Raw genomic sequence first — 26,686 nt, 5'->3', positions numbered from 1 at the left:
TAAAAAAAATTTTTTGAGAGTGGGCTCACAGGTAACCTGTCTCAAGGAGACCTAACATAAATCTTAAAAAGTGAAGTCCTGGACACTGCCCAAAGTGTTTACATTTAAAAATAAAAAGTTAAATCCCAGTGGTCCAACAAAAACACATCCATGCCAAGACTGGACATTAGCTGTCAGATCACTTGCTTCCTGTCTAATTTTCAAATCAGTAAACTGCTGAACAAAGAAAATCCTAATTTGAAGCCCAGCTTCAACAAAGACGATGACAATATTAATCCTTTAGAATTGTCTTATCTATAAAGACAATGCTACCTACTTAAAAGAAGTGTTTGAAAGATTAATATACTCAAAAAATCTGTCCTATACTAAACCCTCAATAAATTTTCATAACATTTGTGATGTTTGTTTCCTGCACCATTTTGATTATATGCTTTATTCACTTGTATTTATGAATAGTTATCTTATCTCTTCTGTTTAAACTCATCTTTACTGGGGCAGAGATGACCATCTGCATCCTTTAAGTACCTATAATACTATACCGACTTCAGTCATTAGTCCCTACTGAGCCCACTCACGTTTCAACCAAAGTTTCTTATGACTGGAAGTCTATCTGCAGTAGGGATCTGGAACAACAAAGTCAACTCTTAGTATAGATGTACATTTCATAGAGGTGTGCATGTGGCTGCCTATAACAATCCCAGAAATTTTGATTCCCTTCCTTATATATATAACATACAAAAGAACAAGAAAAATGGTGGTAATTCTGTTACTAAAAGTGGATGACTTTTGCTTTTACATTTACTACATTTGTTAAAAGCAATACAGGAAGTTTAGAAGTGCCAAACAGAAGTTATGAAAAAAATTGATTTTGGTTGTAACTGAGTTTTAACAATTCAAATACTAATGATGCTGTCTGTGGTGATGGTGGAAGGATGGTGTGTTTCACAGCAGCTAATGCTAGGTGCTCATCTCATTTTTCCAATTTGAAATATGGACAGAAAAACTGCTATCTACCCCACAAAGATCCTGTGAAAGTTAATAAGGCAATTAAGTTAATCTTAATTAGGCAATGAAGATCATGGAATTTGGAGGGAAGAAGAAGGAAGCACGGGGATCTCATATAAGCAAGTTAGGAGCTTACTACAACTCCTATGGTCAAATAAGAAACAGTATGTCATACTTTCCCCTGACAAAATTTTCTTTTATTTTTAACATTGTAGGTACCCATGCCTTTTAAGCACCAGTGAATAATTAATTCTCATATTGAACTGGGCATGGTTAATATCATTTATTCATGATAGTTTTTGTACTTTCTGAATTTTGCCTACATCTCCTTATTAAATAAATGACTTACTTTCAGGTTAATTTAACAATTGCCTCGAAACTTAACTCTTCTTTCTCCTCATACTAGCTGTGCTACAGTTATTTTTTTTTCTTTCAAAAGTATAATCCTTAAATTGTGAGAAACATAGTAATAATGAATTTGTCAAATTTAGGGTTGGGAATGGAGCCCACTGGTAAAGCACTTGCCTAGCATGTGTGAGGCTCTGGGTTCGATCCCCAGCAGCACGAAATTAATATATAAATAGTCAAATTTAGTTTGTGAAAAAATGTTTCTAACTAATCAAGGTTCCATGTGAGGAAATGAACACTGAATTAATCAAGTGGATTCTATTTGATAAGACAGAGAAAGGCTTCCCACTTCCTCAGTGAGGTAGGAAATGATTATTTTACCAAAGTACAATTCAAGTGATATATTCAGATGCAATTTTAAAAGTCTACTTCACTATTCACATGTATCATCAAAGAAAATGTAGCTTTTGATGACAGATAAAAGTGCATGATAGTGTTAGTGCAGATTGATATCATTTTTGTGCTCAAAGCTTTGGTAATTCAATTCTTTGTATTCTGTAGGAGAAAATATAGTGCCACTGCACATGTAACTGCTAAGTCACAGAAAAAAACAACTCCTACCTAAAGGGCATATCCAATTTATCAAGTTATAAGAATTCAATTAAAAATCAATTCCAGGCTGGGCATATACCTGTAATCCCAGCATCTGGGGAGGTTAAGGGAGGAGGATCCCAAGTTCACAACTTAGAGAAATGCTGTCTCAAAGTAAAAAGAGCTAGGGACGTAGCTCATGGCTAGTGCTCACCTAGCATTGGAGAGGCCCTGAGTTCAGTTCCTAGTACAGTAAATAAATAAATAAATAAATAAATAAATTCTTTGTGGTTATGAGTAAAATGTCAAAATAAAATAACGCTTCCTGCTTGAATTAGTCTTTTGAAAAAAAACTTTATTGAAAAATATCCCTTCAAGGTAAGTTACCTTACCTGTCTTGTAATGAAGGTGCATTATAGATATAACATTTTTGTATGGGCCAGGGAAAACAGGAGAGAAAATAACACGTGAAGGATTTCTCTTTCAAATACATAATTTCTTTTGAAGAAATAGACATTAGGAGCAAATCAGCACTAATACCATTTATGAGTGACAATCTTACAAATTCTCTGTGGGCAGGATTGTAAGAAGTAAACGAATTTGCATCTCCAGTTTAACACTTTTGTCTATGTATATAAAACTACGCACATCAAGTTCTAGTTATTTGTACTATAAATTGTAAGACGGACAGGGAATGAGAAACCAACTGGTGTCTTGGTGATTCCATGAGAGGAAGAAAAGGCACAAAAGGAACATCAAGCGCCTTGATAGCTTGGAATAGCAGTAGAAATGAGAATAGAGAGGTGGAAAAAGATCTTTTAAAATATCCTGACAATCAGTCCATTACTTTTCTCCTCTTTTTTAAGATCTCCAGCCTGGACTAGGCCATTTCATTCAACTTCCCAGCCCATCGTGTCCTTGGACATTTATTTACCGTACCTTCTTCACTGAGAGAATTTCCACTCCCCTCCCCTTCTAGTAGTCGTGAACTTCAGACCCTCGGCTCCAACACTCACTCCCTTAACTCTGTTTATACGGAGCTTCCCTGCATCCTTCCCGCTGCTCAACGCGGAAGTGCGACTGGACGACGCACCGCATGGCATCCTAGGAAATGTGGTCTCCCAGACGCTTTCGCCTGGCTCCTTAGAGTGGGAAAGACCATAAAGGAGTCAATTAAAACTACAATTACCGATAGGCAACCCGAGACACCATCTTCCTTTCTGCCCTCCTTCCTATTGCCTTCCTCTTCCTCCACTCTTTGGACGCCAAATCTCTTAGCATCGCGGTATTTGTAGTTCATTCTGGACGAAAGGGCCTAGCGCTTGAGGGACTAGAGAGGCCGAAAGACTTTAATTCCCAGAGGGCAGAGCGGAAGCTGCGCCTGCGTAGTCTCAGCGAGGGCGTGTATGTCTCTTGTGTCTGAGGGAGAGCGAGAGTGAGTGAGTGTGAGTGCGGGGTGGGGTGGTGGCCGTTACGTTCGGGGCAACGGCTACGGCAGTGGAGAAGTAAAAAGAGAAACAACGTCCGGTGCTTCCGTCTTCGCTCAGGAGGAGGAGAAGGAGCTGGTAGGAAAGTGATTCGCCCTGGGCCTGGAGTAGACCGAGTCTGGCCGGTGGGGGTTCTGGGCTATGAGCCTTTGAGGGTCGCGGAGCGAGACCCGAGAGCCGAGAGCTATGTCTCAGCCGCCGCCGCCGCCGCCTCCTCCGCTGCCGCCTCCTCCTCCCCCTCCTGAGGCTCCGCAAACTCCGTCGTCTTTGGCGGCGGCGGCGGCAGCTGCTCCGGGAGGGCTTTCGAAGCGTAGAGACCGGAGAATCCTTTCCGGGAGCTGCCCAGATCCGAAGTGCCAGGCGCGCCTGTTCTTCCCGGCCTCCGGTTCGGTCAGCATCGAGTGTACGGAGTGCGGACAGCGGCACGAGCAGCAGCAGCTGCTGGGGGTGGAGGAGGTGACCGACCCGGACGTCGTGCTGCACAACCTGCTGCGGAACGCGCTACTGGGGGTGACGGGAGCACCCAAGAAGAACACGGAACTGGTAAAGGTGATGGGCCTTTCTAACTACCATTGTAAATTGCTGTCGCCCATACTAGCTCGATATGGAATGGACAAACAGACAGGCCGGGCCAAGCTTCTCCGGGACATGAACCAGGGCGAACTGTTTGATTGCGCCCTGCTGGGTGACCGGGCCTTTCTCATAGAACCAGAGCATGTTAACACGGTGGGGTACGGAAAGGACCGCTCCGGAAGCCTCCTCTATTTACATGACACTCTTGAGGATATCAAGAGAGCTAATAAGAGTCAGGAATGCCTCATTCCAGTGCATGTGGATGGAGATGGACACTGCCTGGTGCATGCTGTATCTCGGGCTCTCGTAGGCCGAGAGCTCTTCTGGCATGCCCTGAGAGAGAATCTTAAACAGCACTTTCAGCAGCACCTGGCCCGATATCAAGCCCTGTTCCACGACTTTATTGATGCTGCTGAATGGGAGGACATAATCAATGAGTGTGACCCTCTATTTGTGCCCCCTGAGGGTGTTCCCTTAGGCCTGAGGAACATCCACATATTTGGCCTTGCTAATGTGTTACATCGTCCTATAATTCTGTTAGATTCCCTCAGTGGCATGAGAAGCTCTGGTGATTATTCAGCCACCTTTCTGCCTGGGCTCATACCTGCAGAGAAGTGCACTGGGAAAGATGGTCATTTGAACAAACCAATCTGTATTGCATGGAGTAGCTCTGGTAGAAACCATTACATCCCTTTGGTAGGCATAAAAGGGGCGGCTTTGCCCAAACTACCTATGAATTTACTTCCTAAAGCATGGGGTGTGCCACAGGACCTTATTAAAAAGTACATTAAACTTGAGGAAGATGGTGGTTGTGTTATAGGAGGAGACAGAAGTTTGCAAGATAAATACTTACTTAGGCTTGTTGCTGCTATGGAAGAAGTCTTTATGGACAAACACGGTATACATCCTAGTTTGGTTGCTGATGTCCATCAGTATTTCTACAGAAGGACTGGAGTGATAGGAGTCCAGCCCGAAGAAGTTACAGCAGCTGCTAAAAAGGCAGTAATGGATAATCGCCTTCACAGGTGTTTGCTCTGTGGCGCCCTTTCTGAACTTCATGTTCCTCCAGAGTGGTTGGCTCCAGGAGGGAAACTATATAACCTGGCAAAAAGTACTCATGGACAGCTGAGGCCTGACAAAAATTATAGCTTTCCCTTGAACAATTTGGTTTGCTCATATGATTCAGTGAAAGATGTTCTGGTACCAGACTATGGATTGAGTAATCTAACAGCTTGTAATTGGTGCCATGGCACATCTGTGCGAAGGGTCAGAGGAGATGGATCTATTGTATATTTGGATGGAGACAGAACTAATTCTAGGTCTACTGGTGGCAAGTGTGGTTGTGGATTCAAACACTTTTGGGATGGTAAAGAGTATGACAATCTACCAGAAGCTTTCCCTATCACTTTGGAATGGGGAGGAAGAGTGGTCAGAGAAACAGTGTATTGGTTCCAGTATGAAAGTGATCCATCTTTGAATAGTAATGTGTATGATGTTGCAATGAAACTTGTTACCAAGCACTTTCCAGGTGAATTTGGGAGTGAAATTCTAGTTCAGAAAGTTGTTCACACTATATTGCATCAGACTGCCAAAAAGAATCCTGATGATTATACTCCTGTAAATATAGATGGTGCTCATGCCCAAAGAGTTGGAGATGTACAAGGACAAGAATCAGAGTCTCAGCTCCCAACTAAAATTATTCTTACTGGACAGAAAACAAAAACTTTGCACAAGGAAGAGTTAAATATGAGTAAAACTGAAAGAACTATTCAACAGAATATTACAGAACAGGCTTCTGCAATGCAGAAACGGAAAACAGAGAAGTTAAAACAAGAACAAAAAGGACAGCCCAGAACTGTTTCTCCCACTACCATTCGTGATGGTCCATCCTCTGCACCTGCTACCCCTACCAAGGCTCCCTATTCACCTACAACTTCTAAGGAGAAGAAGATCCGAATAACAACTAATGATGGTCGACAGTCCATGGTTACACTCAAGTCTTCAACAACCTTTTTTGAACTTCAGGAAAGTATAGCCAGAGAATTCAACATTCCTCCATATTTACAGTGTATTCGATATGGCTTTCCTCCTAAAGAGTTACTGCCACCACAGGCAGGAATGGAAAAGGAGCCTGTTCCTTTACAGCATGGTGACAGAATTACAATAGAGATTCTAAAAAGCAAAGCAGAAGGTGGTCAGTCAGGTATAGCACACTCAGCTCACACTGTGAAACAAGAAGAGATTGCTGTTACTGGTAAGCTGTCATCGAAGGAGCTTCAGGAGCAAGCTGACAAAGAGATGTATTCCTTGTGTCTTTTAGCAACATTAATGGGTAAGATCAATTTAACTATTAGATGGTATATCTTAAATTATGAATATACACTGAGTTTTTCTGTTGTCTTTGGGGGAAATTATGGTCATTGTAAATATTTCTAAATTTTAGGAGAAAATTTTCTTTAGTATTTTTGTTTTTTTTGTTTTTTGTTTTGGTACCAGGGATCGAACTCGGGTGCTTAGGTTGAGAGGCAGGTAGTGGAACCACTAAGCTAAATCCCCGGCCCTTCTTTAGTATTTTGACAGGTGTTAATGTGATTGTTAAATGAATATTAGGATAACATAACTACAAAGTGAGAATAGTTCCTCAGTTGTCAGTAGATTATTTAAATATATCTTATTTTTATGATTTTTTAACAGACATATACTGTGTCTAAATAACCTTTTAACTCCCTGAGCTTCGTTGGGCCTATCTTGCTCCTTTTTCATTTATTTTTAAATTTCACTTTCCTGCCTGTCATATGATTTCAGGACTTCCTGCTTGATGAATTGCAGTTTCTGGTATTTATATTCTTGCTGTACTACCACCTAATAGTCTTTCTCTTTCATTTCCTTTTCTCCTTTTCTCAATCCATCATATTTTTCTTATGAGTATGCCAGGATTTGTGTTTGGGTAATTTCAGTGCTAAGTGAATCTTTGCCATTGATCATAATGAACTATTATATAGCTCGTGAGAAACATAAACAGATAGATAAGGGGGTTAAAAAGCTTTTCTTTTAAACAATTCAGCATAAATTAAAGAAAAATATATTATCAGCCAAATATGTAATTTAAAGCTTTAGATAATTTGGAACGCTATCTAGTGGTGCACATTTTACATTATCTTTATTTGCTTAATCTTTACTTTTTAGTTCACTGTTACTATGCTTTACCAAGTCTTCAAAATATGAAGTAAAATTTAAATGTTAGGTATGAGAAGGGCCTTATTTTTCCTGAGATTAGAGTTTTCAAGTAGAGAGATGATCTGAGTTTTGATTCTGTAAGAGTATACCAGTGAATTGAGCACTGACCTATCATAATGAAGATTATTCTTGGTTTACTAATTTCAGGGTCCTAGCAGTTAATAGGAGATCTAAAAACTGCAAATTTATAATTTGGTACTGTTGAATTTTAGTTTGGCAGACATAGTAATTGAGTTGGAGGATATGCCAGGAGCTGTCTTAGGCATTTTAACATACTTCTATCAGAGATTTTCATTTCTTAGTGACTGGGTGAAATAGAGGAAAGATTGTGTGATCTTTGGAGTCAGAAAGACCTAGAATTTGAATCTTGGCTTCACTACTTATAAGCTTAGTGATTTGAGGCAAGCTGTTTCACTTCACAGTACTTCAGTTGTTTCTGCTATACAAAATTCCCCTTTTAGTTGATATGTAAGAGTAATAATGGTAAATTATTCCTAGAACTCTGAAAATTAAATACCATCCTCACAGAATGGATAAAATTAGATACATGCAGAAGGTATTTTAAAAGACTGGCTGTCTTCCATGTGAAAAACAGAAAAGAGATCTTTCTCATTTGAAGGTGAATTGCTGAAGATGAGGCCCCCATCTTCTCCAACCTTGCATATTCAGTACCTAGTAGATTACCCAGCAGGTAGTACCCACTTTGAAATTTTTTAAATTGAATTCAATAGATGACATTAGCATAGCTAAAGAAAGGCTGTGTCTGCAGAAATGGAATGGATGGTCAGCATTGGACATTGAAAAAGAGTCTAAAAAGCAGAATTTGGTAATGCTTATGCACTGCTGTACAAAGGATAAAGGAACATCATCTGAGGCTCATGATAATTCTGGTAACTAGAAAGGTAATCTTTGCTGAGTGGCAGGAATATTTGATCATTCCTGACCATGGTCTCTCCTGAAAGATTTTAGTCCCTTTATCTTATCCATATTCATCAAGCATTTATTCTTATTCACTTAGCTTCCTGATAATAAATTTTGATATATAGGTAAGAAAACATATAAGGATTGTTTTCATTTTGAAGGCTATGTTGTCTATTGTGGATAAGCAAATTGCTACAAGTGGGATTATGATTAGTAGTCTTAAAAAAATCTGATCAGTATGATTATATATTTCATAAGGAAAATTATTAAAATACAATCCTGGCTTATAACTACTTTTTTGAGTCTGATTTGAGCTTTCTGGACCTGAATGAGAACTAGACTGAGAGCTGCAATCAGTGAGTTCACTAACATAATGCTTTCTGTTTCTGATCTCTTCCCTTTTTACCTCTAATATTTATGTTGCTATCCACAAACCTACAATCTTTTTCCTCCTCTCTCTCTGTCTCTCTCTCTTTCCTCCTTGCATTCATTTCTTTTTTGTACTGAGGATTGAACCCAGTGGCTATATCCCTATCCCTTTTAACTTTTAAAACAGAGTCACATTAAATGCCCAGGCTGGCCTCAAACTTTCAGTCCTTCTGCCTCAGCCTCTCAAGTAGCTGAGATTACAGGCATGTACTACCATGCCTGACTGACACATTTCTGTATCTTCTACTGCCTCTGCCAATACAAAGTTTGAGTGTAAAGATATGTCTGATATATCTGGTAATTTTATAGTAGTAGCCCTTGAGAGACTATTTAAATAAGTCAGTGGCTTTTTTTTCCAGGCTGCCCTCAAACTTGTGATCCTTCTGCTTCATCCTGCTGGAGTAGTGGGATTACAGGTGTGCGCCAACATGCCTGGCTGCTGGTCCTCTACAAATATTTGTTTTCTCTGTTTAATTTTCTTATAACAATTTGAAATATGTACAAGATATTCTTAATAAAAAGTTATGTGTTTGTGAAAATGTCAAGTTTGGAATAGTCACATACATCCAGCCATATAAAAAGGATGTTGGGAAGCTAATGATGTTCAAAATGGGGAGGGGTGAAAAATGACATGGACTGTTTAGAAAATTGCAAATTTCAAAATGTAGAAATTACATTGTGGATTGCCAAATGGGAGCAAGGCTGCTCTGCTGCAATGTTTAGAAAATAACTTATCAAGCTTTATGCTGTGGAAAGAGCATCTTATTGAAGTTTAGGTTTAAATATCACTTTAAATCTTATTATTATTAGTACGTGTTTGCAGTATGTGATTACATTCATCATAGGAAGTTGGTACATGTACATAACACATTTTAATTCTTTTTTTATCCCCTTCCCCCCTCCATGTCTTTGTCCCCTTCCCTTTGGAAAAACTGTATCTCCTTGTTTCCCATTGTCTGTCTTTTATTTTGCTTCTTTATTCATACTTTGGGTTTCTTATGTCGGAGAAACCATGTGATATTTAAGCTTATGTGTCTGATTTATTTCACTTAACATTATTGTATCAAAGTGCATCCATTTTCCTACAAATGACTCAAATTTACCTTTCTTTATGGCACAGTAGTTCTTCATTGTATATAAATATCACATTTTCTTTATTCATTTGTTGATGGATATATATACATCTATATATGTATATATATACAGGCTGTTTCCACAATTTAGCTTTTGTGAGTTGTGCAGCGAAATACTGCTTTTTAAGGATTGGAGAGACTTTTGCTGACCATTCTAAATAGGTCTCTTTATCATTATACCCTGTTCATTTCTATTGTAGCACAAGTTTTAATGATCTTATTTGTCCTTCCTCACTAGATTCTTAAGCCCACCAAGGTAGAGTCTTGTAGCCTATTTTGTTCACTAATAAATACTTTATCACCTAATACAAGGTCTAGCAGATAGTAGGTACCAAATAGATGCTTGGTGGATGAGTGAATGAAGATTATTTCAGCAAAATAAATATGTGCTGAGCTGAAGACTGTGTTGCAGGTACGAAGATGAATGAAACACAGGCTTTGCCTGCCATAAACTTAGCTGCATGATCCCCACTAAGGGAGTCCCATACTTTTGTAATTTTTGGCAGCACACTGCCAGCTTTCTTTCTTACAGACATAAAATTATAAAACTCTAATATATGACCAATACTGCATTTTAGAAAACGTCTCACTTGATTAAATATTATATATATATGTGTGTATACAATTGTGTATCTTCATTAAATAAGGCTAATAGTTAAGAACATGTGCTTTTCTTTTGCTTTTAGGTAGAACATTCATTAAATAGAATTTGTCTTATATCAACAAAACTAAGTCTTTCACATTAGTCTTTTGCTTAATGAAAACCATTCATAGAATGGTTCACATTGATTCACATTGAATCAGATGATGGTAGTATAAAATGGAAAAATAATGTTCTACCTGTAATATCTCATGTTTTAAGCTGTTCTATCCAGAACACCAGAGGTTGTTGAGCTTGTTTTTCATCTTCATTTTTTATATAGTAACTTGAATAACCCCAACTCTGGCTTTGCAAAATATGTTACTGAAATTTCTTTTATACAAACTGTATGTGGTTTGTGTGTGTGTGTGTGTGTGTGTGTGTGTGTGTGTGTGTGTGTGTGTTAGATATGATAGGTGGTACATGATCCACCATAAATGCTAGGCTAATTTCTTTTTTCTAAGTACTGTGTTGCATTAAGTTTCTAGTGTTTTTTTGCAGTACTAGGAATTGTACCCATGGGCACTCTACTCCTGAGGAATATTTCCAGCACTTTTTACTTTTTATTTTGAGACAGGGTCTTAGTTGCCCAGGCTTGTCTTAAACTTGTGATCTTCCTGCCTCAGTCTCCAGAGTAGCTGGAATTACAGATGTGTGCCACTGCACCTGGCTTTTTTTCTTCTCTTTTGTATTAAAGAGTTAAAGACAGGTTTAAGCAAAAACCAGAATTTATTAGTTTGGAGTTAAACAAAATTAGACTATTTGTAATATATACCTTATTTCACTGCAAAGGTTACCATCCTTTAAGAAACTGAGAAACTTGTTTGATTTTGACATACCTTTTCTCTTTCCGAAAAAAACTATGTGATGTTTTAAGCATGGTTTAGATAAGAACATCTCCCCAGAGGCCTCATACACTCATAGACTGGACTTTTGGAAGGTGATTGGATCATGGAGTATATACCTCACTTACTGTTAGGAGGTGGGGTCTGGTAGGAAGAGGCGGGACACTGAAGGGATGACCAGGAAGGGTGTATCTCCTTCCCTGACATGAGCAGCTTTCCTCTGCCAGACCCTTCCCCCGTGCCTTCCTCCTGCCTTAGTGCCGACCAACTATGGACTTAAAATATGAGCCAAAATAAATGTTTCCTCCTTTACATTGCATTGTCTGGTATTATATCTCAAGTGTGGTGGTACTGGGGATTGAACTTAGAGCTTTTGCACTGGGCTACATTCCAGCCCTGATTTTATATTTTTAGACAGCCTCTCACCAAGTTGCACAATTGGCCAGGCTGGGCTTGAATTTGCTGTAGTCCTGACTCAATTTCTAAGATGTTGGGATTGCAGATGTGTCCCCCCACACCCAGATTGGTTTTTTTTGGGGGGGGAACAGGGATTGAACTGGGGACCTTGTGCTTGCGAGGTAGGTGCCGAAGCCACTGAGCTTAATCCCTGGCCCCATATTGGTTTCAATGTATATTTTAAAAGTTAGCTGGGCTTGGGGCACAGGTTTATAATTCAAGTACTCTGGAAGCTGAAGCAGGAGAATCCTGAGCTTGAGGCCAACCTGGCCAACATAGGGAAACCTTGTCTCAAAACAACAACAAAATACAGGGGCTTGGGATGTAGTTTAGTGGTAGAGCACCTGCTCAGCATACACTAGGCCCTGTTTTGAACTCCAGCAAAGAAAAGGGGAAAAAAACAAACAAAAAAACCCAAAAAGATGGTGAGTGTTTTATAATTTTATACTACTTCATTAGTCTTTTTTTCTTTTCTTTTCTTTTTTTGGTGTTGCTGGGGATCAAACTCAGGGCCCTGTGCATGTTGTTAAGCAAAGTGCTACCACTGAGCTATAGCTACACTTGATGTCCATAAATGCCTCAGGATTTTCCAGAATCACACTTGAGATTCAGACATTTTTCAGATGACATGGAATCTCACTATTATTATTGAATCTTTATTTTTCTTCAGATTTTGGATGACTTGAAAGTTTCAAATCGAAACAGCACTTATACGTATTATTATTCCTTGTATGCCATCCAACTGCCCTTCTGTTGATTTATATAGAGCATATTTGTAATGGGGGCAGTCATAAGATTGAATAAAAACTAAAGCATATAGATAAATTTTAAAATAAATATATATGTTATAAATGGTTATTTTACATAATCATGCTTTGAAAATTATGTTAAGTATTGATTAGATTCCTATCTATGCTCAGCAATTTGATCCCTTTTATTTCCCTTAATATTTTTTCAATTATAACATAATATTTTTTAATTCAAACAATTCAAGCATGTATAAAATAAAATATGGTAGTTCTCAGGTTTTTTTTTAACGTTTGCACTCACTAGAGAAACTTGTTATTAGATTGGGATGTATCCGTTTAGACTCATGTACTTGTGCATGTGTACGTGTTTATACACAATTGAGTTAACTATATCCTTTAATACTGATAGTAATACTAAAAGCTGTGTGGCTGGATAATTTTAAGGGACTGAGTACAAGAAGAGAAACAGGTATACCTTTCTTAAAAAGTTTTAACTATTGATAGAGTTTATTTTTAGGTGGGAGAATCCACACGAAAAAATGGAGGGGTGGCAACAATTCTTTCAGCAAATAAGTACCTTTGGGAATCTCTTGAGTAGAAACAGTCCTGTGGTCCTACTTTAAATTTAGAACTGTTAGGTGGGTATGGTGGCTCATACCTGTAATCCCAGCATTCTGAGGGGCTAAGGCAAAGTATTTCAAGCCCAGTCTGGGCAATTTAGTGATTTAGGAAGAACCTGTCTCAAAATTTTAAAAGGTGGTGATACAACTCAGTGAGAAAGTCTTTGGTTGAATTCCCAGTACAGAAAGAAAACATTTGTACCTGTTTATTGAAATTATTATTACAAAGTTTGAAATTGTTTACTTAAAATACATTGTTTATTTTATGGTCATAGATACTTCAAAGTTAGTTTGGGGTATTTGGAGTTTTAAAAGTATATTTCATGTAGATGTTAGATTTTTACATTTCTCCCTTTATAAATTGCAAAGTTTAAACTTCATACGGTGTTATTTATTTATTATATTTTTTAATTTGTGCACAATAATTGTACATGTTTATGGGTACAGTGTGATATTTTGATACATGTATATGATGTGTAGTGATAGATGGGGGTTATGATATATATGTCATCTACAGGATTTCGGGGAACATTACAGCATATTGGGAACGTCTACAAACTGTTTTGAAATACACATTTTGTCAATTATAATTACTCTCCTGTGTTGCTGAACATTAGGTGTTATTTTACCAGTCCAACTGCACCACCATACCCATTTCCACCTTCTCCTTCATACCATTTCCCCAGATCACCTTTTTAAATATTTAAGGTTAGAAAATCAGAATGATGACCTTTGAAAATCACTTTTTTTTTTTGGTACTGGGGATTGAACTCATGTCCTTGCGCTTGCGGGGCAGGCAGAGGAACCACTGAGCTAAATCCCTGGCCCTAAAATCACTTTTAATCCCATTTTGTTATTAGAAAAAGAAATATATTTTTAAACAGTTCATTTTAACAATGTTTAAAATTAAAAATTGTTATAGAAAAAATTTGGATAAATTAAAAGAAAAATTATCCATAATATCATTGAAGGCTGTAGAAGGAAGGACTGGTGGAAGATGAGGCATGAACAGATGTTATTTATGGATATTTATATCCATATACAATACATTGGTTAAAAGTACTTTACTGTTTTACTATGAAGAAACAGTTGAATTATAAAGTAAAACTGATTGGAGACTATAAGAGAAAAACATATGTTAACATAATATTTGGTAGAGGCTTTACCATAAGTTTACTTTCTAATGAAATGGTAGAAAAATCATTTTGTCTCTTTGCTTTTGCTATGATTTTGGTTTATTTAACTCTCAAAGAGAAAACAGTTGCTACTATTAGTTATATTTTATAACATCGAAGAAAAGTTATGCTGTGTCAGTTTTTTTCTGGATTGCTTTTAGGCATTGTTTAAAAGGAAAAACCTCATTTGTACTATTTATTCTATACATCATTCAATCGGTAGTAAGAGTGCTGCTGTTTTGTTTTTGTTTTTGTTTTTGTTTTTGGTACCAGGGATTGAACCTGGGTCCTTGAGCTTGCAAGGCAGCCGGCAGAACCACTGAGCTAAATCCCCAGCCGGAGTGCTGCTCTTAGTTCAGCACTGTGCCAGGTCCTAGGAATAGAAAGTCTGATAGGCCACTAACTTTAGCCTGAATCTGAAAATCTTTTAGTTTAGAAGGGGAAAGAGAAAGTAAGCTAAATTAGCCTGCAGCATCGTAGGGGCCCTGGTATTCATGTACATATATATGAAAATCAAAAGACATAAGTGATACCTAAATAGTTTTTTTATTGCTATGTGTGTGGTACATAATAATTACATTTATTTGAGGAGTTGGTACGTGTATATAACCCATCTTAATTCTTTTTGTTTGTCCCCAAACCTTCCCATCCCTCCCTGCTCCTTCCAACACTTGGCCCCCTTCCCATTTACAAAAGCTCTATTGCCTTATTTTTGGTCTTCAATTCTTTCTTTTCTATCCCTTTTTCTGCCCTTCCCTTCCCCCTATACAAAATAATTATTGGCCTTTAGGAAACTGAAGCAGTTTGCTTTGTAAAAATTAAGGCAAGATATGATGTGAGATGAGAGAGGCATGTAAGGGCCAACTAGAAAAGTGTCTCATATGCTGGGTAAAAGGAACTTGGATTTCGTCATAAGCTTTTGAGGAACTAGTAAAGGTTTAACTAGGAAAGCTATATGGAGGAGGGATTTACAGAGAAGACAAGGGAAACCCAGTTCTGAGGCAGGAGACAGCCAGGGCGATAGTAAGAGGGATAGAGAGAAATGGAGTGGAGAGCCGTCTAAGTCTGGTGGACTTGGGCAGAGTGACTGAAATCTAGTCATTTTTCACATTTCTGTTATCAGCAAACATGACTTCAGTTGGAGGTCATTATATACCAAAGGAAATAATTCATCTATTTTTTTTTCTCCAACCAGTGTGAATGCCTTAAGTTTCTACACCAGAAGACTATGAATAGGGTCATGAAATTTATTTTAACACAATTTGACCTCTAGGGCAGGTTTAATACTGGGAAAGGTGTAAGGTTTGGATATGCAGGATTCAAGTCCAGGCTTTAGCACTTATTACTAGCTGTGTGATCTTAGGACAGTTATTTGAGCACTCCAAGATTGTTTCCTTGTCTATAAAATAGAGCTTGGTTGTGATGAGTAAATGAGTCTATATTAATTGCCTTCCCAGAGCTAGGTAGGTAATAGAGGTTTAGACAGTATTTATCCTTCCCTTAAGTCAGATGAAGGGAATGAAAATTGGTTCTTGAGGGAGAGAAGGTTAAAAAAAAGGTCTTACTCTAATGTATAAAATTAATATATGCACACAGTACATAAACATATACAGTGTTACATATCTGGTATTCAAATGCCATGGGCAGTGAGGCAGGTTAGGAAAATAATGTCTAATAATGGCTTTTAGGGGAAGATAATGAAAATAAGGTGGAGAAATATATAGTAGAGTAAGTAATCTGCCTGCTTGAAGACTAATCATGTATATTAAGTATTAAGAAATGTAATTTTTTTCTTGTTAGTACACAAGTGATCAGTTCTGAGAAGTTAATCATTTTGGCACCTGTTCAGAGTCTTATTCCCCCAAAAAAGTGTTACTGTGCATTTTTTTATATCTTCCAAATAAATGATATCCTTAGTAAATGTTTAAATACATTAAGGATAGCATTAAGAGAAGTTATTACTATAGAAATAATTTATCCAAATGAAATTTAATGATAAGTTCAGCAATCAGAGCTTCTACCAGGAGTTATAAATAATTCTGAATTTGGGGCACTTAATAATCTTCAGAATTTTAAATTAAACTCCTGTGTATCTACCCTTTTATATATAGGCATTCTAGTAATAGTACTGCATCATTAGTAAAGTATATATGTTTAACTAAATGTTTCAGTTAATTGAAACTTCAAGTGCTAAGGTTTTAAAAATTTGTATATTAACTAGTATACTGAAGTTAACTTTAGCCACCTGCCACACAAATTCATACTCCTGTTCATAAACATGGGGAGAGATTGTATATGCATAGTGATTAATTAGCATCAGCAGTTATTGCCATGTAAAGTTCAGATTCAACAGTATGATTTTCTAAAAGATAAAAGTTAACCCTTCCTTGTTAAAAACAACTCAGTTTTTCTAATAAAAGTAGTACATACACATTAGCATATTAAAAATAATGAAAGTATACAGAAGCAAAGGGAACCATATTCCAAAAACAAAAAATAATGTTTATATTCCTTCCATTCTTCGACTTCTTCAGAAATCATTTACAATGATTCTCAGTGTTTTTTGTTTTTTTGTTTTTTTCTTGCGCTGGGAATTGAACCTAGAGCCTTGTCTCATACATGCTAAGCATGTGCTCTGTACCACGGAGCAACACTCAGAGCCCCATCATTCTCCATTTTTTATTTGAAACTTATCAAACAATATTTTTGAAATCATTTCTTTCTGTAGATATTTTGTGGGCTTGTAAAGGTTATTCAAAATTTCTTGAAATCTTTTCTCCCTTAATCTCTTATTTTGAGAGTCAACTTCAGAAAAACAAAATCGAGGGCTGGGGATTTAGCTCAGTGGTTTCGCCCCCTGCTGTGCAAGTGCAAGGACCCAAGTTCGATTCCCAGTACCAAAAAAACCCACCAAAATTGAATTACTTTTGTTCAATCTGCCTATTTTTCTCCCTAGACTCTTTTAATTTACTTGGGTTTAACATAAATACGCAACTTTACATTCTAAAAGTACACATCTTTCTATAGCTTTTTAAAATTTCTAGTGCAGAGTTTATAAATTAGTCTTTTGAGCTGGATTGAGTCTTTAGATATATTTTGTTTAATGTGCGCAGCATTGACTCATGCAACTTTAAAGACATTTTTGAATTAGTGTCTACATTTACAATTTGATAGAATTCATATTGAATATTTGGATTTCTCTTCTCTTTTGAAAACTGTATGACCTTGAAATACTAGTTGTGTACTCTTCCATGATAGCACTTGGCAGTGGGTATCATCTTTAAATAGTCCATGCATTTTCTTGTGTGCCATAGTACTGTCAATCTTATCATCTCTGTATTTTTTTTTTTTTTTTTTTTGGTACCAGGGATCAAATTTAGGACCTTGTTGTGCTTGTGAGGCAGACACTGGAACCACTGAGCTAAATCCCTGGCCCATCTCTCTGTATTATACCTGGCTGCTTCACTAATTGAGAAGCTCTGCCTTTCAGTCTCTGTTCTAGGCTAATCATATTAAAGCAGCCCTGGGTTGTTGCTTTTGTTTGTTGTTAAAGCAAACCTGGGAGCAAACTCTTTTATTTCTTACACTGTATCTGTTTTTGTCTTACAGGAGAAGATGTGTGGTCTTATGCGAAGGGACTTCCTCACATGTTTCAGCAGGGTGGTGTATTCTACAATATTATGAAGAAAACCATGGGTATAACTAATTTCTTTATTATTAGCTAATATGTCCACTTATACTATTATAAGATTAAGAAAGTTCAAATAGTACTATATTAAAGATACTTCTAGTTAGGGATGGTGGTACATGCCTATAACGGGAGGCTGAGGTAGAAAGATTGCTTGAGCCTAGGAGTTGGAGATCAGCCTGGGCAATATAGGAAGAGCCCGTGTTTAAAACACACCCACCCACATACTTCTGCGTATAGATCTATATATATTTACACATGCATACATACAGATTTATGTACAGATCTGTATATGTATGTATATGTATACATTATATAGATAGATATTAACATATACATATATATTTCCAAGGCTGATTAATTAAGTTCAGAGTCTTCTTTAGCAGTCTGCTTTGTTAAAATAGATTATTATGCTGACATGGTTAGCTGTGTTTCTCCTATGTTATTATTAAACATTTTCCATCACTTTCTGGCTTTTATTTTCTCGTTTAAATTATGTGTATGATTCTTAACAACTAAAGACAATTGTGAAATTAGAAGTGGTTTGGTTAAAATGTTAGTAACTATCCCTGAATCAGATAATATAATATCTTTATTATATTGTGTTTTAGTCATGATTAATATTTTATGTCTCATTGTTTTTAGGTTTTAGGAAATAGCTCATTTTACATTTAATTTTTTTGACATTGTGCATTATTTGTAAAGATATACACTTGTATGTAAACATAAGAGGGAAATTTCCAGGACATGTGTTTGAACCTCACTATTCAAAGATTTGACATGATTGCATTTGGCCTCAGATTTATCACTTTGGCTTATCTCACTGTTCTACCTACCTGGACTCTACAGACAGTAAATGCAAAATCTCTGTTCTGTCATTTTCATTTCTTCCTCATACACATTTTTTTCTTTTTTTAATAAAACTCCTTCAACTTGAGTATTGTAGGAATATTCAGACATATAAAAATAGCAAGAATACTATAATGAGATCTCATTTATGTACCACCTAGCTTCAAAAGTTATCAGTACAGGCCGGGGATTTAGCTCAGCGGTTTCACCACCTGCTGCGCAAGCGCAAGGACCTGAGTTCAATCCCCGATACCAAAAAAAAAAAAAAAAAAAAAAAGTTATCAGTACATCTCTACTTCTCAACTGAACTGTATTAAAGCAAATCTCAGAGATAATATAATTTCATCTATATAAGTATGTATCTCTGAAGGTAAGGGGTCTTTTTTTTTAAACACAAATAACCTCAGTACTATTGTCACATCTAAAACAAAAATATATTTCCTTCCAGTGGTGGGGCTTGAACCTTAGTCTCAGGCATGCTGGGCATATGCTGTACCCTAAGCTCCATCCCCAGCTCCCTAAATAATAATTTTTTAAATATCACCCAATAGTGTTTAAATTTCCTTGATATTTGATTCTCTCCAAAAATTGCTTTTTTTTTTTTCTTTATTTGAATCAGGAACCAAAGAAGGCCTTTCTTTTCTTTATTTCTTTTTTCAAAACAGGTCTTTTGGTTTGTGGGGGAGGGTTGTGTTTGTTTTTGTTGTTGTTGTTTGAGACAGGTTCTCATAAAGTTGCTAAGAGTGGCCCAAACTGGGTGTGAACCTGGGATCCTCCTGCCTCAGTCTCCCAGAGTGCTGGCATTACAGGTATGCACCACCACACCTGTATTGAGGCATAATTTATATGGAATAAAATTCGCCTTTCTTAGGTGTTCAGGTACTGGTTTTGTATATCTTGTCAGAAATGCCTAGGATTAGAAATTTTTTGGATTTTGTATATTTTGGGTTTTGGAATATTTATATAGTGAGATATCTTGGGGATGGGTTCTAAGTTTAAACACAGAATTCATTTATGCCTCAATGTACACCTTATACACATAGGCTGAAGGTAATTTTATACAATATCTTAAGTAATTTTGTGTGAGACAGTTTCATGATGGAGGATTTTCATTTGGTGACATTATGTTGGCACTCAAAAATCTTACAAATTTTGGAGCATTTGGGATTTCAAATTATTGTAATAGGAATGCCCAAGCTGTATATAAATTTTATAGAAACATAAAGTCTTGCACTATCAATCAAGATGTAGAATATTTCTGCCACTCCAGAAGGTCATTTTGGGCTTCGTAATCAACACCCTTTCTCTAACTCCCATGCCCCAGCAACCACTAATTTGTTTTGTGTGTTTACCTTTTTCACATTACCATATACGTGGAATCATTTAATGTAACCTTTTGTGTCTGGCTTCTTTGTTTTAGCACAGGAGTTGGCCAACAATAGCCTGAGATCTGCATCAGGTCTCTTGCCTGTTGTATATAATGTTTTATCAGAATACAGCCATGTTTACATATTGTCTGTGACTGCTTTTGCACAACAATAGCAGAGTTGAATAGCTATGATAGAGACCTTATAGCCCACAAAACCTAAAGTGTGTATCATGTTGCTCTTTATGGAAAACAATTGCCTGTTTTTGTTTTGTTTTTAATTAGAATGGGAAAGAGGTTTATTTTGGTTTATGCTTCTGGTCCAAAGTCCAGAGACTAAGTGTCTATGATCCAAGGTCTGATAATGGCTTTTTTTTTGTACCTGGGATGGAACTCAGGACCTTGCGCTTGCCAGGCAGGCACAGTGCCACTGAGCTAAATCCATGACCCAAAATTCTTTCTTTGAGGTTTTTTTGTTTGTTTATTTTTTGGAGACAAGGTCTTGCTTTGTGTTCAGTCTGGCCTCAAACTCATGGCAATCCTCCTGCCTCTGCCTCCCAAGTGCTGGGATTACAGGTGTGCGCCACCACTCCTGGCCCTGATAATGGCCTTCTTGCTGACCAAGTACTGAGACAGGCAGCACAGGACATGACATGGCAAGAGAGAGGAAGTATGTGTATGCCCTATTTCTATTTTAATAAACATTTGTGATTTGTGTTATTTCATATATTAGTTTTTTTATTGCTAATATTTCATTGATTGGATAGCTCACATTTTAAAAATTCATAACCAGCCAGGGGACATTTGAACTGTTTTCAGTTTTTGACCATTATGCATAAAGCTACTATAAACATTTATATGCAGGTCTTTGTGTAAACATACCTTTTTACTCTTCTTTGGTACATTTTAGAAGTGGAATTGCAAGGTCAGGTGGTAAGTACTGATATATGTTTATAAGAATAAACTTCCAAACCATTTTCCAAAATGTTTAGTCCATTTTGCACTTACACCTGCATCGTATGAGTGTTTCATCTGTTTTGTATCCCTGTCAGCATTTGATAGTGTCAGGTTTTGTTTTTTTTAACATTCTTATAGATTTATAGTACTAGCCCACAGTGGTTTTAATGTACATTTCCCTAAAAAATGATTTTGAACATCTTTTCATATGTTTATTTGCTCTTTTTTGCATATTCTAAAATTTTTAAAATTTTATTATTGAGTTTTGAGTTTTTATGTATATTTTGGGCACTCATGTTTTATTGAATAGGTGTTTTGTTTTTTCCTGGTACTAGGGATTGAACTCAGGACCTTGCACTTGCCAGGCAGGCGCAGTGCAACTGAGCTACATTCCCAGCCCTTATCAGATAGGTGTTTTGTGAATATTTCTCCCAGTCTTTGACTTGTCTTTTTATTCTCTTAATATCTTTTGAAGATCAGAGGTTTTTAATTTAGATAAAGTCCATTTTAACAATTTTTTCTTTTATGTTTCATGCTTTTTGTGTCCTAAATCTTTGCTTAATCCAAGGTCACAAAAATCATGTTTTCTCTTGGAAGTTTATAGCATTTAGATTTTATATTTAAGTTTATGATCCAGATATACTTTGGCTATTAAATATAAGACATGTTGCAAGGTATGAGCCTTTTTTTTCTTGCCATAATGGAGAAGAATTTTCTTTTTAATGTATGGATGTTTAATGCATGGATGTAATAATGTTTGTTTAATGTGTAGTTTTTTTTTTAATGTTAGGTTTTATTCATTAAATCATTTTGTCAAAAATCAGTTGACCATAAATTGTACCACTTGCAAAGGGTGAATTATACCATATGCAAAACATAGCTCAATATATATTTTTTTTTATCTTACATATATGGTCTTGTTCTAGAAACTCTGTTCTGGGGCCGGGGATTTAACTCAGTGGTTCCGCTGTCCCTGCCCCCCAAGCACAAGGTCTTGAGTTCAATCTCTGGTACCAAAAAAAAAAGAAAGAAAGAAACTCATATAAGGCGTTTTTTGCTGGAAGTGTGGAGTACATGTCTTTAATGTGTTGAGAAGGTTCTGTTCTACTTCTAGTCTCCTGATAGCTTTTACCATGAACAGCTGTGGAATTTAGTCCAATACTTTTTCTCCAACTAGTGACAGGATCATATGGCTTTTTCCTTTCCTTTGTTAAAATGATGACTTTTGGGGGTGGATCTTCCAATGCTGAACCAACACTGCCATCCCTATAATAAGACTGCTTTCTACATATTGCCAGATCTGACCTCTAATAGTTCGTTTTGTTAAACAAATTTCTATTTATGTTCATACTTTTTTCTTCTATTGTCTTTATCCAGTTTTAGGACTAGCACAATGTTGATTTCCTAAAATGAGGGGAGAAGTGGTTTTTTTTTTCTGCTTTAAATGTTTGATATAATTTATCAGTTAAAATGTATGTGAGCTTGTTGTCATATAGGTAGGTTTTCAAGCTAGAAATATACTTTCTTTAATAAGTGCTATTCAAATTTTATATTTCCTCCAGAGTTAGTTTCATTAATTTGTCTTCCAAGGTACTTCTTAGAAGTTGTCAAATTTATTTCAAAACAGATTTTTGAAATATGCTTTCTATATCCTTTTAAATTCTGTAAAATCTGTGGTAATATCTCCTAGATCTTGATATTGTAATTTTAAAAATGTATAATTGATATTGTGTAATAGGAAGTAAAAGTCTAAAGGAGCAGGGGAAGCGGGAGGGGTAGGGGAAAGGAAAGAAAGGAAAAGAAAAAATATGAGAAAACGAAAAAAATGGAAACAAAATCTTTTCAAATAGGGAAGGGTGGAGGGGGTGAAGGGAGGGCAGGGGAAAGGGGAAAAAATAAGAACCAAGATACTCATGTAATGGTACAAGATCCCAGTGATGTATGTAAATGTATTTTATACCTAAAATGTACCAGTAAACTTAATGGGAAAAAAAAAAAGCCTTCCTAGCCTTACAAAATTCTCTTCTTTGCTATCTTCATTTGTAGAGCCATGGTTTATCCATATATAAGGTAGGGGATTGGGAGATGGTAAACTGATTGTAGATGTGCCTAGAAAAGTACTACTTAAACCACATCTCTGATTTTTTTGTGTGTTTGTGCTGAGGATAGAACCCAGGTCATTGTGCATACTAGGCAAACACTCTGTCACTGAGCTACAACTCCAGTGGCTTTCATTTTTATATGTCTATTTCCGTCAGTTTTCTACTCAGGGTGTGTCAAGAGAAAATTCTTCTTTGATTTTTGTGATTTTTTTTTTCCCCCCAGTGCGTATTGAGGATTGAACTCAAGGGCTTGTGCATGCTGAGCAAGCCTTTACCACTGAGCTACATCCCACCTACATCCTTTTTTGGGAGTGGGATGGGGCCTTGAGATTGGGTCTCACTATGTTGTTCAGGCTGGCCTTAAACATGCCAGGTAGCCCAGGGTAGACTTGCACTTGCAGTCCTCCTGCATCGGCCTCCCAAGTGGGGGGATGATAGACACATGCCACCACACCCTGTTTATTTTTTATTTTGATACTGGGCCTCATGAAGTGACTTAATTGCCCTCGGTGACCTAGAACTTTTAATCTCCTCCACTAGCCTTCCAAGTAGCTGGGATTAGAGGCAGGTGCTTAGTAGGATAATGATTTAAGGAAAAAAAAAATCCCCTGGAGGAACTTATTTAATGTCAGTGATGATATTCTCTTTATAATAAAATTATTTTCTATTGATCTTGTTTTGAAACCCAGTATCTATACATGATTACTGAAAATTCACTATTTTAACTATAATGTTGTTTACTACACTTTTGCTAATACCTTAAGCTTTTACTGTATTAAATATCTTTTCCCTTTCTTTAGGTATGGCTGATGGCAAGCATTGCACTTTTCCACATCTACCTGGCAAAACCTTTGTTTATAATGCTTCTGAAGATAGACTGGAGTTGTGTGTGGATGCTGCAGGACATTTTCCCATTGGTCCTGATGTTGAAGATTTAGTGAAAGAGGCTGTAAGTCAGGTTCGAGCAGAGGCGACTACAAGAAGTAGGGAATCAAGTCCCTCACACGGGCTGTTAAAACTAGGTAGTGGTGGAGTAGTAAAAAAGAAATCTGAGCAACTTCATAATGTAACGGCCTTTCAGGGAAAGGGGCATTCTCTAGGAACTGCATCCAGTAACCCACACCTTGATCTAAGAGCTAGGGAAATTCCAGTTGTAAGAAAGCATAATACAGGGTCAGACTTTAGTAACAGTTCCACTAAAACAGAGCCTCCTGCATTCACAGCTGCTCCTAGTAACAGTGAGCTTATTCGAATGGCACCTGGAGTAGTAACAATGCGAGACAGCAGGCAGCTTGATCCTGATTTGGTTGAGGCCCAGCGAAAAAAATTGCAGGAAATGGTTTCTTCTATTCAGGCTTCAATGGACAAGCACTTGCGGGATCAAAGTACAGAGCATTCACCATCTGATCTTCCTCAGAGAAAAGTCGAAGTTATAAGTTCTTCTATGAAGTCTGGGAATCTTCAGATTGACTTGCCTGAATCTTTTCCTTTAACCGGTGGTACTGAAAATTTGAATACAGAAACAACTGATAGCTGTGTGGCAGATACACTGGGGGCAGCATTTTCCACAAGGTCAAAAGCACAAAAGGAAAATTCTGTGGAGGAACCTGAAGAAATGGATAGTCAAGATGCTGAGATGACTAATACAACTGAGCCAATGGATCATTCTTGATTTAATTAGGCACTAATAAAGGCAGAGTGTTTATTGTGAATATGTAATATTTGTTGGCTGGGCCACATAACTTGATTAGTCATTTAAAATCTTGTACATATATAATTCAAAGATTATACCTTGTTATTCAGTGCATGATAGCAAGTGTGTGATTGGCAATAGCTTTTAATATACTGCTGCCCAGGCTGGCTCTGAATTCCCATAAAGTAGATATTTAGATCTGCTGAGATAAGTTTCTTTCATTTCTGTGGTTCATTGGAAGTTCACTGTGATTTCAGTTCCATGAAAGTCTTAAATGTTTCAAAAATGAAAATTCTTGTGCTAAAAATGTATGATTTCAGAAAAGACAGAACTGGGGAGGAAATGAGATTTTGCTAATGTTGATGTTATCAGGATAACCATCCTACATTATTAGAGTGTCAAAAATTTATGTAAATTTGAAGGTTATCTAAACTAGATTATATTTTAAAATTCACAAAATGATTTTATTAGTGATACTGACATTTTTGTGAACATAAATACATTCATAGAAATAGCTGTTCTTGGCAAAAACATCTTGAGAAGAGTGTGTAATGAAATAACATTTTGCTGATTTGAACAATATTGGGGAAAAATACGTATTCTAGAATGATAATGTGATTCAGTTAGTTGCTGTCTGAGCCAACATGGCCAATTGTGTGGTCTGTGGATAATATGTTACCATTATTTTTTGAATCCTGGCCTGGTTCAAGTGCCACCTAATTTTTTTTTAATCTTATAGAAGAGTTGATTGTAAATTGTGGTAGAAAATTTAAAAATAATGGTAGCAGTAGTTAATTTCTAATTTTCAGAATATGTCAGATTTATAGAGAATTTATAAATAAGAATTTATGTTTATGAATGAGTTACATTTTGATCAGTGGTATTTATGCCTATATATGCTAAGTGTCTTTGAGCCCCTCTGAACCAAAAAAAGGTCCTTTTTTATTAGAGTCCATAAGATTTTCTTTATTTGTTGGCTTCACTTGGATTTGGATGCAAATTTTACTGCACCATACCCTGATCAACTCAGCATTTGCTTAAATATTGTATTCATTAACTCTTTAGTGCCAGTTCCTTGAGAAGCAGCTTTCATGCTTATTCCTTAGAGACAAAAGTGTTTATCTCAAGATTGGTATTGCATTATATTATCCTGTTCTGCAGATCTGTATTCTGAAATGTACATTTCAATCTGTCTCCCTCTGTTCACTGAAATTAAGTTGAATTTGAATGGATGAAAGACAAAATGTAAGTTAATACAATTTCTTTCTCAGAGCATTCAAAGCCTGGCTTTTTTTGTTTGCACATTATAACAGGTGCAGAACTGTTTGCAGTTCCATGAAAATGTACATCAGAAAGCATACAATCAGGTGTTCAAAGGTCTCTGCCTATTGATTTATAAAGGATATAGACAACACTTGTTTTTCCAGTAAGGGAGGTTTTGATCTTTTTTCTATGAAATGTCTCTAAATCCACATATTAAATACTCCATTTTGAATAAGGAAAGAATGAAGAAGTTAAACATTTCATAGGTATAAGATACATGTATTTGAGTTAGTTTTTATCATATATTTTTCTTTGCAATATTTTATCTCCATTCTTCCACTTCTAAATTTACTTTCAAACATTATTCTCTATATCAAAACAGGAAAATTTAGGACTTTTCTGTTATGCACTGGTTTTCTATAAAGTAAGAGAAATACCAAATATTTAACACTTAGCATAGCCAGCTTCTGTATTAAATAAAAATTATAAATATCACTTCACTAACTATTTCAAATATTTTTGGCTTTTTTTTTGCCGCTAAAACATTTTTCCCTTTTTT

The 26,686-nt window shown here is 36.5% G+C and overlaps 1 protein-coding gene across 1 annotated transcript; it reads left to right on the top strand.

The window, feature by feature from the left end:
- Positions 1-3,134: 3,134 nt before the first annotated feature.
- Vcpip1 (valosin containing protein interacting protein 1) lies at positions 3,135-26,145 on the top strand. Its single transcript, XM_004842102.4, has 3 exons — positions 3,135-6,336; positions 17,819-17,905; positions 23,972-26,145. The coding sequence occupies exons 1-3, from the start codon at positions 3,618-3,620 to the stop codon at positions 24,841-24,843; spliced, it is 3,678 nt and encodes a 1,225-aa protein (XP_004842159.1). The 5' UTR covers positions 3,135-3,617; the 3' UTR covers positions 24,844-26,145.
- Positions 26,146-26,686: the final 541 nt, after the last annotated feature.

This window comes from Heterocephalus glaber, unplaced genomic scaffold, assembly GCF_053883595.1.
Source record: "Heterocephalus glaber isolate CG9 unplaced genomic scaffold, H.glaber_assembly_v1.0 deba00001553, whole genome shotgun sequence".
Classification (NCBI taxonomy): Eukaryota; Metazoa; Chordata; class Mammalia; order Rodentia; family Bathyergidae; genus Heterocephalus; species Heterocephalus glaber.
The sequence above is the reverse complement of the archived record's forward strand: the minus strand, read 5'-3'. Positions and strand labels throughout refer to the sequence as shown.

Excerpts from the sequence above, each read along its gene's own strand:
- Vcpip1 (XM_004842102.4), top strand. The coding sequence starts at position 3,618 with ATGTCTCAGCCGCCGCCGCCGCCGCCTCCTCCGCTGCCGCCTCCTCCT. Across the intron at positions 6,337-17,818 it reads TCTTTTAGCAACATTAATGG|GAGAAGATGTGTGGTCTTAT; the intron begins GTAAGATCAATT and ends TTTGTCTTACAG. Across the intron at positions 17,906-23,971 it reads TATTATGAAGAAAACCATGG|GTATGGCTGATGGCAAGCAT; the intron begins GTATAACTAATT and ends CCCTTTCTTTAG.